Source organism: Salvelinus namaycush, chromosome 32 (assembly GCF_016432855.1).
Source record: "Salvelinus namaycush isolate Seneca chromosome 32, SaNama_1.0, whole genome shotgun sequence".
Lineage (NCBI taxonomy): Eukaryota > Metazoa > Chordata > Actinopteri > Salmoniformes > Salmonidae > Salvelinus > Salvelinus namaycush.
The window spans coordinates 13,555,586-13,569,065 of NC_052338.1; the positions used below are offsets into that span (position 1 = coordinate 13,555,586).

General features: G+C 42.6%; 1 protein-coding gene across 1 annotated transcript; it reads left to right on the forward strand.

The window, feature by feature from the left end:
• The first annotated feature begins 1,704 nt into the window (after window positions 1-1,704).
• LOC120027214 (relaxin-3 receptor 1-like) lies at window positions 1,705-6,996 on the forward strand. The gene is made up of 2 exons (XM_038972108.1): window positions 1,705-2,763; window positions 4,408-6,996. Exon 2 carries the CDS (start codon window positions 4,635-4,637, stop codon window positions 5,877-5,879), a length of 1,245 nt encoding a protein of 414 aa, XP_038828036.1. The 5' UTR covers window positions 1,705-2,763; window positions 4,408-4,634; the 3' UTR covers window positions 5,880-6,996.
• The last annotated feature ends 6,484 nt before the right edge of the window (window positions 6,997-13,480 follow it).

Consider the following 13,480-nt stretch of genomic DNA (forward strand, 5'->3'; position numbering starts at 1 on the left):
TGTAGTCATGATTCGATGTAGTACTTTGCACCTCCCGTTGTCTGTTCTGGACTTGGGGACTGTGAAGAGATCTCTGGTAGCATGTCTTGTGGGGTATGCATGGGTGTCTGAGCTGTGTGCCAGTAGTTCAAACAGACAGCTCGGTGCATTCAACACGTCAATACCTCTCACAAATACAAGCAGTGATGAAGTCAATCTCTCCTCCACTTTGAGAAAGGAGAGATTGACATGCATATTATTATTGTTAGCTCTCTGTGTACATCTAAGGGCCAGCTGTGCTGCCCTGTTCTGAAGTCCCTCTTTGTGGCACCTGACCACATGGCTGAACCTGCCTTGTTGATAGTGCTGTGAAGAAGGCAGAACAGTGCTTTATTATGGACAGACTTCTTCCCATCTTAGTTACTGTTGTTTCAATATGTTTTGACCATGACAGTTTACAATCCAGGGTTACTCCAAGCAGTTTAGTCACCTCAACATGCTCAATTTCCACATTATTCATATACAAGATGTAATTGAGGTTTAGGGTTTAGTGATTGATTTGTGCCAAATAAGATGCTTTTAAGGTTTTGAAATATTTAGAACCAACTTATTCCTTGCCACCCATTCTGAAACTAACAGCAGTTCTTTTTTGTTGCAGTCATTTCAGTCGCTGTAGTAGCTGACATGTATAGTGTTGAGTCATCCGCATACATAGGCACAGTGGCTTTACTCAAAGCCAGAGGCATGACGTTAGTAAAGATTTTAAGACAGCTGCCCTGGGGAATTCCTGTTTCTACCTGGATTATGTCGGATAGACGTCCATTAAAGAACACCCTCTGTGTTCTGTTAGACAGGTAACTCTTTATCCACAATATAGCAGGAGATGTAAAGCCATAACACATATTTTTTTTCCAGCAGCAGACTATGATCGATAATGTCAAAAAAAACGCACTGAAGTCTAACAAAACAGCCTGCACAATTTCTCTCAGCCAATCATCAATCATTTGTGAAAATGCTGTGCTTGTTGAATGTTCTTCTCTATAAGCGTTGCTGAATGTCTGTTGTCAGTTTGTTTACTGTGAAATAGCATTGTATCTGGTCCCCAAAACTTTTTGCCAGAAGTTTACTAAGGGTTGGTAACAGGCTGATTGGTTGGCTATTTGAGCCAGTAAAGGGGGCTTTACTATTCTTAGGTAGGGGAATGACTTTTGCTTCCCTCCAAGCCTGAGGGCACACACTTTCTAGTAGGCTTAAATTGAAGATATGGCAAATAGGAGTGGCAATATCGTCCGCTATTATCCTCAGTCATTTTCCATCCAAGTTGTCAGACCCCAGTGGCTTGTCATTGTTGATAGACAACAATAATTGTTTCACCTCATCCACACTTACTTTACGGAATTCAAAATTACAATTCTTGTCTTTCATAATTTGGTCAGATATACTTGGATGTGTAGTGTCAGCGTTTGTTGCTGGCATGTCATGCCTAAATTTGCTAATCTTGCCAATGAAGAAATCATGAAAGAAGTTGGCAATATCAGTGGGTTTTGTGATGATTGAGCCATCTGATTCAATGAATGATGGAGCGGAGTTTGCCTTTTTGCCCAAAATGTCATTTAGGTGTTCCAAAGCTTTTTGCTATCATTCTTTATGTCATTTATCTTTGTTTCACGATGTAGTTTCTTCTTCTTTTGATTCAGATTAGTCACATGATTTCTCAATTTGCAGTATGTTTGCCAATATGTAGTCATTTTCTTAATTGGTGCATGCTTATTAGTAACTGGGATAAGCAATTTCATAAATGTGTCAAGTGTAGTGTCTAGTTGCTTCTCATTACACACCAAGAAACCAACACCTATTATTTACACCACTGACATAGGAATCACTGCCAAACATATTTTATGACCTCTTATACACAGCTGTGGCTGTAGGCCTTTATGAAACTGAGAAAATCAGGCATAGTCTAGTTTCTAGGCTATATCCTATAATATATAAAGCAATTAAAATGCTGATTTCCTCCAGACATAGACCTTGCCTCGACCTTGCCTACATGAATTAAAAGGTACACAACTTCTTTAGTATAAATCCGATATTGTTTTAACCAATTCTGTGCACACACAGCACTAGTCAGCCGATCAAATAGGCTACATGTTCTAGCAAAACCTTTGTTTCGTTAAAGATTCACTAGGCCTCGGCTACTGTGCCATCACACCTTTCCCTTTTATATTCTTTCCCAAGCCTATCCTTTTCGTTTGAACTGTGTAAAAACATGACCTTGTTGATATCGTGCAAGTTTTGATAAGGTCAACAGGTGGTATGTTTTCATTTTATTTGGCTGTTGGGTCAATTTAATAACCACAATTTGTCGCCTTCATTCCAGTCCATTATTTAAAAAATGTAGTTGCCATATTAAACGCAACGTTAACACAGTGCAGACAAATTGCATATTGTTATATAATCCTTTCAATGCGTAATGTATTCACTTATTGAACGTCATTCAGATAGGCGATTTCTAGTTTACAAAACGAGCGTCCCCAACAGGGAAGTGTTTCGTAGCAGGGGATAGTGTGAACTCAGCAACGGCAAAGGGAAGGGACAGATTCAAAGTTACTGTCAAGTCTGCGTGATGTTCATCTGTTCAGAACTGTTACACTGCTAAATTCATACACGGTTGAGTCAGATGGTCTTTCCAGGTTGTGCTGTGGTCTCCAGGAGCGGATCCGTGGAACATTGCCATCATCGGAGCAACGGAAGCCCACTAAACGGATTATCTTCCATTCAAGTCAGGTGAGAGCTCATCTGTAATGTTAGCCCGACTTTTACATTCACGTCCGATATGTAATTACTGTCAGCATTCCATTGCACAGAGATCAAATTAGTATATTTTTATGACAAGCGCATTTGACTGTGTTTCAATTCTAAAAAGGGATACTTGTTCCCTCGAATCACGTACACTACTTGATTTAGTTAAACGGCACGCTTGATCACAAGTTATCTAGTCTGAAATTGACTGTCACGTTTGAACAAGGGCTAACGTAGGCGGCAGGTAATAACCGAAAGGTCGCTGGTTTGAATACCCGAGCCGACAAGGTGAAAAATGTGCCCATTCCACTGCTATCCGGTATATGTGACAATAAAACATCTATGTTTTTGTAAGTGAGCTGTTTTCCCAATTATATTTTGTTGATCACACTTCGGAGAATATGATATGATTGGAAAAAAATTGTATTAAATATGATGTATTTTATCCATCTAAAACATGCATGGCCTGGACATTCTTCTTAGAAATGTTTTGTTTGTTGAAATATAATGAATTGTATTTACAGTTCAAGTAGGCTGCACGAAGTTTACAATGTTTCAGCCTCAGTCTACTTATTTTCCATTGATACAAACTATAAACATGTGAGATTATAGATATGCATTGCGCATTATTCTCATTATTAAATTATAACGTTACCCGATTGTACTTGTTCTTTTGTTATAATGGATGGTGTTGAAAAAAATACAAATGTTATCCACAATGTACATTGTGCTATTAGTTAACCCGTTACTGCATGATGTTTCCATATGGCACATACCATTACCTCTTGCTCCTCCTGCCTACACCACACGTGATTCTGATTAAAAACGTGTACATTTGTCATTCCGTGAAAGATTGGCAATTTTTGCAAGGTTTAGTTAAGAATGGTTATTCTTCATTTTAATCAACTTTTCATGAATACATTTCATAGTAAAGTTACTTTTTTAATGAGACCACATGTCAACAGGGTGCAATAATGATAGTAAACGTATAAAATCCATAAGGTAAATGTGTGATTAAATTAGGATATTAAAGGATGATATTACTTTATACAACACTCTAAAAAGGAAAGTAAGGAATCAGTGACTAGGCAGTTAGTCGATAAATAAGGTACCTAACTATCTAACTCTATCAAAACAGTGACGCAGTGCATTAGCTACATTTATTAATCTACATATTTAATAGACCTGTAAAATATAAGAATAAGAAATGCCATGGTGAAGTAATCTTTCATTGTATAGCCACTGCTATTGACTGCTGTTTTTGATGATTTAAATTACTATATAACAATTATAAATGCCTCAAGAGCTAATTTCAACTATAACCCATCATAACCTAAAATATAAGGTTGTTTTACTCCATAGTTTGTAAACAATGTATAGCTTAAATATTGCCCTTGCCATACACACACACAATAGCTCCATCTATGATTCAGCTTTATGGCAAGGTGAGGCTGCCATTTTGTTGTTTTTCAAATTAATTTTCAAATTAATCTTATGAATGTTATTTTAATTTTAACAATGAAATGATAAAACAAATATTGCTTTGATGAGTGACACCCTATTGTTTAATCAGATGAGAAATATCCCTTAAGGTGAGTAAAATAATATGCATATCTCCTTTTCTTGCAGTGAATGAAGGACAATCAATGAATGCACAAAGATTCATTTCTCATTGGACCAACCAGGAATGACCTGTCTTGTACTATAGTTTCATATACAATTGGAACGTCAGTAGATGGAAACAGAAAGACCCTCAACTTGAACGGACTAAAACTCCTGAAAGCTTCTCCTACACAACCACCATTTAGGATTGTCTCAACTGTTCTTTTGGTTGTTTTCACCTGGCCACATCCAAAATGTCTGAGGCTGACTTCCAGAGACTTGAGCTGTTTAACACGACCCTGTGCAGATATCGTGAGGACCCGTCCTGTAACCATTCCCACCTGAACTTCCATGACACCAGCATGGTATACGATCTGGACTTCCCTGGCGATGGCTCCCCCTGGCTGCGCATCATCATCTCTGTGGTTTACTGCACCGTGGCCATCATCGGACTGCTGGGCAACCTCCTGGTGCTGCACCTTCTCTGCTCCACCCGGACCATCTTCAAGAGTACCATCAACTTCTTTGTGTTCAACCTGGCCCTGGCTGACTTGCTGCTCTCCCTGGTGCTGTCGTTCTGGGCAGTAGACATCGCCCTGGACTACAGCTGGCCTTTTGGTTTGACCATGTGCAAGGCCGTGTCCCTCCTGACAGGACTCAACGTCTACGCCAGTTGCTTCTTCCTGACCGCCATGAGCTTGACCCGCTACTGTTCGGTGGCTACAGCGCTCAAGCCCGCTGCACCACTCGGCCGCAAGCTTTGTGATTCCCGGGTGACCACCGCACTTATATGGGCCGGGGCACTGGTGTTTGCTTTACCGCGAGCCCTGTTCGCCGATCTCAACAGAGTAGGCATGTCCAGTGACACTGCATGCCTGCTCAGATTCCCTAAAGGTACGAATTGGCTGGCTGTCAACCAACTCCTGAGGCTTCTGTTTGGCTTCCTGTTGCCCTACTTCATCATGATCCTCTCCTACCTACTCATGCTGCGATTCCTCTGCCGGCACAAGCTGAACGGGGTCAACCCACGGCGACAGGCTCATGTCTCCAAATCCGTGGCAGTTGTGGTGCTTTCCTTCTGTACCTGCTGGTTCCCGTATAATGTGCTAACTCTCTGGAGTTCCCTGATCCAACTGGACCTCACAGAAATCAGTCCCTCCTACTACTTTGTCCAGACCTACCTCTTCCCCCTGGCAAACTGCCTGGCCTTTACAAGTAGCTGCCTCAACCCTGTCATCTACTGCCTCATTCGCAGGGAGTACCGCAAGGCCCTGCGTAGCCTGGTCTTGAAGTCAAGTCTGGCAATTGCTTCCAAGGACTGCCTCTCAGCAGTCAAGTCCAATGAGGGCCAGAACCGCGACGGGCAGCTGGGCATCCCGCTCAACAACATGGAGAGCCAAACGGCCCAGTCTTACACCAAGAGGTCAGCACTGCCTTCTACCACTCTATCGCTGGCTCCCAGTCCCAAGAGCCTCTGTCCTCTCAATGAGCTCACCTGAGGAGGATATCACTGACCCTCAGACATATATTAATTAGAAGCTTCAATTCAGTTAAAGTTTGTTGGGTTTTTTGCATGGGTATGTCCCCCACACGACAAACTTTACCAAAGACACAAAGTTGTCTATATTATGATGAAACAAATGTCTTGTTTCCTTTTGTATGCATATACAAGACAAGGATGTGGATTTTTGTGGACATCATCAGGACATTCCTTCTCATTGGCTTTAAAATTATGCCATAGTGTTTTTCTTAAATTCTACTTAATTATGCAAGGTTAAAAAAAATCTAATCAGGACACAAGTTATCAACATGTTATTGCATCTTATTTTGAGATGGAGTGTAAAATAAATTCTTAAGACAAAAAATCTGTAGGTATTCTTCAGCGTCAAAAAACTGAAACTCTTTTTCTGAGGATGTTTATTGCAAATTAACCCATGGCTCTCAGCCCAAGAGATGTTTGTTTTGTTAGGGGAGCATGTTCAGGCACTGGAGGGGTTGGCAGTTAAAACCCAGTGTGGGCCACTTCCTTTATTGCTGTACATTGATTTTGTTGGGGTATTATTTTTTGTAGCCTTTTTTAGGCCTCTTTGCTAGATCTTAATGAATTGCATTTTGAGTCAACAGTTGACTGCTCTTTGGGCAAACATTGATACGCCTAAAAACCTAGGGTATATGAATCAGGATCAGCGCTCCAGTTTTGATTAAATAGGATCCGCGGTCTTTAAAACTGTGTGTGAGTAAATAGATGATCTTCAAGAACCCCAACTAATTTAAGAAGTCATTGAATACATTTTGAGCATTCATGTTAACGTGGTTATCATAATTGTTTGCAGACCTGGGTACAAATTGGATTGAGCTTGCCCGGCACAATGGAACCAATGGGATAGTCTCAAAAGTGCAAACAATCAAACTATTTGAGCCCAGCTCAGAATGTTTGTTGCACATGAAGTCTTAAATACTTATCATTGTTTAGACAACATCTTAGACAACATTTACCAGAAATAGTGGGACAGGAAACACAATAATGTTGAAGTAAAGACCCCTGCTGTCACGGCATTCAGAGGAAGAAGGTGAGGACCAAGGTGCAGCGTGATACGTGTTCATATTATTTATTCGAAACTGAACACTAAATACAAAATAACAAAAGGAATAACCGAAACAGTTCTGACAGGTGATACAAACACTAAACAGAAAATAACCACCCACAACTAACAGTGGGAAAACAGGCTACCTAAGAATGGTTCTCAATCAGAGACAACGATAGACAGCTGCCTCTGATTGGGAACCATACCAGGCCAAAACATAGAAATACAAAACCTAGACATACAAACATAGAATGCCCACCCACATCACACCCTGACCAAACAAAAATAGAAACATACAAAGCAATCTATGGTCAGGGAGTGACACCTGCCAACTAATATCAACACTTATATTTCGTTTTGCAGAAAATATTTGCCTTCTGTAAGTTTTAAGAAACATTGCCTTGTGCCTTGTCATTCCTTCACCAAAAACCCACATATCTTTAATATATTTTCAAACTTCTCTCCCTCATGAGGAGGGAGGATAATAAAAGTTCACAGAAGTAACAAGTAAAGGTAGACCTACCAATTAGCTATAGTATTTTTACTGAAATCAAGTTTGTTGAGTGATTATTACACATAATTCTGTTACCAAATCAGTATGTGGTCTTGTTTGGGGGCGGAGCTCATTGCAATAATAGCCAGTGTGTAGAATAATACCCAAATATGCAAAATAAGTACAGTATATGCATTTTATGCATGTCTATATAGTACAGATCAGGGACCCATAATGTAATTCTGTTACCATAATTTCGTTACCAGATGTAAATCCACTTCACTTACTGTAGTTAAATCATCCAAATACATGCCATAGCTGACACCCCATTATTTCTGCAGACATCTTTGAATCTTAATTCGGAGCAGATAATTAAGAGTTTTTGGAAAACGTGGTCGCATAAACTGAAGGAGATTTTAGCGTAATTCTGTTATCAAACTTTGCATCTGCACATTTCTTCTAGTAAATGTGTTTTTTGTGACATTTTCTATGTACATTTTTCAAAGTAGTCCTTGTGCATAGAGTTGTATGGTTTGTTAAACTTTGAAATTAATGGTTTTTGTTTGGCATATATTTTAAAGTGAAAGATATGAGTCAAAGCGTAATTCCGTTACTGTGGCATTACCCAATAGCATTATTTCTAACCATGCTAATTTGTATGTCCTCATCACAGACAAGTGTATTCAAATTATCCTGCATCTGGTGGTCTCCCCAAGAAGTATAACAAAAATAACAGGGACAAACATTGTTGGGAAGAAACTGTTTTTAGTGACACAATGCCTTGTAAGATTTCAAATAAACTCAAAGATGACTGAGATATAATTTTGAGACAAAACTGTTGGGAACCAGTTGTATAATGTACTCAATAAACCACTTCAGCTGAACTGAATTAACCAGTGGCGTATCTCCAAGTTACAGATGCAAGGTAAAATTCTGTTGTACAAATGCCTATGTTGTCAGTCTGCTATTGGTCACAGAATAATGTAACTTTGGTTGGGAATGTTATGCATCCAACTGGGCACAGATACTGTATCAATTCCATGTCTAATGTTGTTTCATTGAAATGACGTGGAAACAATGGTGATTCAACCAGTGGGATTGAGCTTCAAATGATTGTTTTGCTTTAGCATTGCTAATGTTTAACATACTTTTATTGGGATAGGTTCTCACATTTCATATAGTTGTTGATAAATAATGCATTATTGATGATGGTTGTCAGTTTTTTGGTGAAGCGCTATTGTTGCATCTGATAAAGATTGTTACATATTGTATATTTGTATATAGTACTGTTTGTGCTTTCTCAAGGTAGTCTTTCATCTGTAAAGTTTTTCTCTGTCAATAAGCATGATTTATTCAGTTCTTTTGATTGGAACTTTTCTTTGACGTTAGCACTGATTTTACTGATGTGAAACTTCAGGTTTCTGGTAAAACGATTTAGGCAGCCAAAACATAATTTCCTGTCGATATTCACATTATGCCAACTGTTGAAGACAAATGTCTTCCCAACAAACCAAGAACATTCTCAGGACATAAGCTAACGTCCCAGTATAGCAGGCAAAAAAACAACACTTGATTTTCATTGGCTGTCCTCTGTCCATCACCATCTCCAGCATAACACCTAAGCCTTGTTCACACTGCAGGCCTCAAATCAGTTTTATTTTTCCAATCCTTTTATGGAATACTGACTGTCCAACAGCATGTTACAAGTGACCAAATTTGATTTGTGTGTGTTCAGACAGTCGTCATTTGCTGACATGGCTACCTACGACATGTTCCTGTCAAACTGCCAACAAAGCAGCTAGCAAGCAACAAGATATGCCAAATAACAGTCTAGAAACCACTTGAGGACAAATAAATCCGATTGGACTGTTTAGACACAAGTCACATGGCCAGGAATCAGATTTGTATGTGTCACGGTTGTCGTAAGAACGGGACCAAGGCGCAGCGGATGTTGAGTTCCACATATTTATTTCAAAAGTGAAACTTAAAGCAAAAACAATAAATCAATAAACAAACAACGAAAAGTGACTAAGTGATGCACAAACACAAAACACTATCCCACAAACACTGGTGGGAAAAATAGCTACTTAAATATGATCCCCAATTACAGACAACGATTACCAGCTGCCTCAAATTGGGAATCATACAAAAACACCAACATAGAAATTATAAACTAGAATACCCCTAGTCACGCCCTGTCCTACACCATAGAGAAACAAGGGCTCTCTATGGTCAGGGCGTGACAGTACCCACCCCTCCCAAAGGTGTGGACTCTGGCCGCAAAACCTGAAACCAAATGGGGAGGGTAGGGGGGGGTGATTAGTGTCGGTGGTGGCTCCGGTGTAGGTCGTAGCCCCCCCCCCCCCCCCCCCCCCCCAGACCCCGGATCCGGCCAACACGCTGGGCTGAACGCCGTGCCAGGACTGGGCATCGGCGCAAAGGAGGGCTCCGGCCATGGAGCTGGGTTGGACGCTGTGCCTGGACTGGGCACCGGCGCAGAGGAAGGTTCCGGCTTTGGAGCTGGACTAGACGCCGTGCCTGGACTGGGCACTGGTGCAGAGAAAGGCTCCTGCCTTGGAGCGGGACTCGACGCCGTGCCTGGACTGGGCACCGGCGCAGAGGAGGGCTCCTGCCATGGAGCGGAACTGGATGCCGTGCTTGGACTGGGCATCGGCGCAGGGGAAGGCTCCGGCCTTGGAGCTGGACTGGCCACCGGCGCAGAGGAAGGCTCCTGCCCTGAAGCTGGACTGGACGCCTTGATTGGAAGCTCCTGACCATTGACCCTCGCTGGAGGTTCCGGACCGTTGACCGTCGCAGGAGGTTCCGGACCGTGGACCGTCGCAGGAGGTTCCGGACCGTGGACCGTCGCCGGAGGTTCCGAACCGGGGTCCGTCGCCGGAAGCTCTGGACTGTGAATGCGCACTGGAGGCCGAGTGCGTGGAGCCGGTACAGGTGGCACCGGACTGGTGACACGCACGTCAGGGCGAGTGCGGGGAGCAGGCACAGGACGCACCGGACTGGGGAGGTGCACCGGAGGCCTGGTGCGTGGAGCTGGCACAGGTGGCACCGGACTGGTGACACGCACTTCAGGGCGAGTGCGAGGAGCAGGCACAGGACGTACCGGACTGGGGAGGCGCACTGGAGGCCTAGTGCATGGAGCCGGCACAGGTGGTACCGGACTGGTGACACACACTTCAGGGAGAGTGCGGGGAGCGGGCACAGGACGTACCGGACTGGGGAGGCGCACTGGAGGCCTGATGCGTGGATCCGGCACAGGTGGCACCGGACTGGTGACACGCACTTCAGGGCGAGTGCGAGAAGCTGACACAGGACGTACCGGACTGGGAAGGCGCACTGGAGGCCAGATGCGTGAAACCGGTGCAAATGGCACCGGACTGGTGTCACGCTCTTCAGCACGCCTGTACGGCAGCATTCTCATCGCTACCACCTCTCTCCGGAATCTTTCATCAAATTCCTCCTCCGACTCCCAAACAGGCTCTGGCACTCTCCGCTGCTCGACCGCCAGCTCCATGTGCCACCCCCCAAAACAATATTGGGGTTTTTGTGGCCGTGGTCCCCAGTGTCGTCGCTGTCCTTCCATGCTCCTTGGCGACTCCTGCCAAGGAAGGGTCTCGTGTCCTCTCATGTCCTCCCAAGTCCAAAACTTCCTTACCTCATTTTGACGCTGCCTGGTCCTTTGTTGGTGGGATATTCTGTCACGGTTGTCGTAAGAACGGGACCAAGGCGCAGCGGATTTTGAGTTCCACATATTTATTTCAAAAGTGAAACTTAAAGCAAAAACAATAAATCAATAAACAAACAACGAAAAGTGACTAAGGGGTGCACATGCACAAACACAAAACACTATCCCACAAACACTGGTGGGAAAAATAGCTACTTAAATATGATCCCCAATTAAAGACAACGATTACCAGCTGCCTCTAATTGGGAATCATACAAAAACACCAACATAGAAATTATAAACTAGAATACCCCCTAGTTACGCCGTGACCTACTACACCATAGAGAAACAAGGGCTCCCTATTGTCAGGGCGTGACAGTATGCGACCTTCGTAGGTGGTTTGAAATGTGGCTTGAAATATCAGATTCCCCCGAAAATGTAATATGAGTCACTTCAAACTGCCAATGTGAACAGAGCTTTAGAACTTGTGGATTTCAATGTGCGAGCCAAACAAGTGACTTAACCCTTGGGCAAAAGATGTCACCATATGCAGTGGCAATTTTAGCTCTTAAATCTTGGTGGGGCAAACACCCCCAAAACATGTTGGGCACATGCCAGCAAAGCCACTACACAACACTAAACAATACCTTAATTGCACTATAACGGTGACAAACGGTGCCCACAAACTGTTAGGTCCTACAAAAAAGCTGTCCCAACAGCAGATTCCCTACAGCAGTCCCAACACCTTACCACTGCTACACCTGGCTATCAGCAGCCTGGTCTGGCAGCGAAACAGTTCATTCAGCCACATTTACTGCCTATTAAATAAACATAGCTAATATGACTGACTTTGCTTAAGCAAATGTGGTTTATACTGACAACTGAGATGTACAAACTATGGCATAAGGGGACGACGAGCGGATAATAAGAAATCTGTCATTTCAATTAAGACATCAATGAGCGAGCTAGGACGGACGTAGTCAATATAACTATTTGTTCAGCACTTTTGAAATGTACAGCGACAGAATTCAGAATATGGGCCGTTCTTACATTATTCTCCCTGTACACCAAGTCAGAACCATAGGATAAATAAAGAGGGCATATAAGCAACAATGAAAGCAATATTCAACGATGACATTTCTCTAAAACAGGCTATAGGCTAAATGTGCACCACCAAGTCAGAACAGTAGGCTAAGTTATGAGGGGGAAGAGAGCAAATGATGAGGGTGAGGCACGTGAGTTACTAACAGCTTATTACACAACATACACTTAATATTACTTTCTTAGTTACAATATACATATCTCCCTGGTAGATTACATAATTTATGCAGCAGCTTACAATACATTTTTGGACTCACCTTGTTGTGCTGTGCTCACTTGAACAGGAAGGTGGCGCGGCGGTCCTTGTGGGTAAATTTTGTCATCAAACTTTGTCATCAAAGTCTGTCATTCTCTGGATTTATAGTGCTCTCAAGGCAATTGGGAACTCTGCCAAAAACAAGGTTGAATCATGACGTCAGTGATCTTAAGGTCGGAACTCTAGAAAGAGGCCAGAGTCCCCGACTTGGAATTTCCGAATTAGATGACCGTTCAAGTCGGAGCTAGTTTTTACTCCAAGTCCCCAGTTGTCTTGAAATCACTGAAGTCTGAGATTTCCCAGTTCCGGGTTTCCAATTGTTTTGAATGCGGCAGAAGTCATGCTGAATTGACAGCATGGCCAATGTATTCAAACTTTTCTCGTCCGTGGTGTTGAATCCTTTAAAACTTGGAACAGAGACCCTTAAACCAAGACTTGGACCACACACACACCACACTGAATAGCAGGCTAGTGATTGCGTTACAATGCTTGCAGTGATTCCTTCCAAACCACTCACTGTTGAATTTGCGATTTCAACTTGTTGTGTAATGTTCATGTTCAATGACCGATGAGCACTGATACGTTTTATCTATAATTTATTTTCATATGACAATGATTGAAAAGGATTTGCCAGTAAATTGTCGACATGATTCATGATGATGACTACTTGTCTAGCATGCTAGCTAAAATTTGGAAAGTTTGATGTTGACATGATCAATCCAATCAAAGCTAAGGTAGATATGTGATTTAATGTAATTCTATCTGTGGCCAATGACCTTGAGCCTTCTTGGATGGGTACTTCTAATGTAAGTCTATGGCAGCACCCAAGGGTCTTCAATTTTCACGATCTACGATACCATGAGTGACATAACACTGAGCCAATCACGACGCAACTAATGAACATTACCAACCCCTCTGCCCCACCTGCCCTGAATGTCGTGTTGCCACTGGGCATATGTAGGAGAGTATGAATTCGACATCGG

Coding starts and splice junctions, on each gene's coding strand:
- LOC120027214 (XM_038972108.1), top strand. CDS start 4,635: ATGTCTGAGGCTGACTTCCAGAGACTTGAGCTGTTTAACACGACCCTG.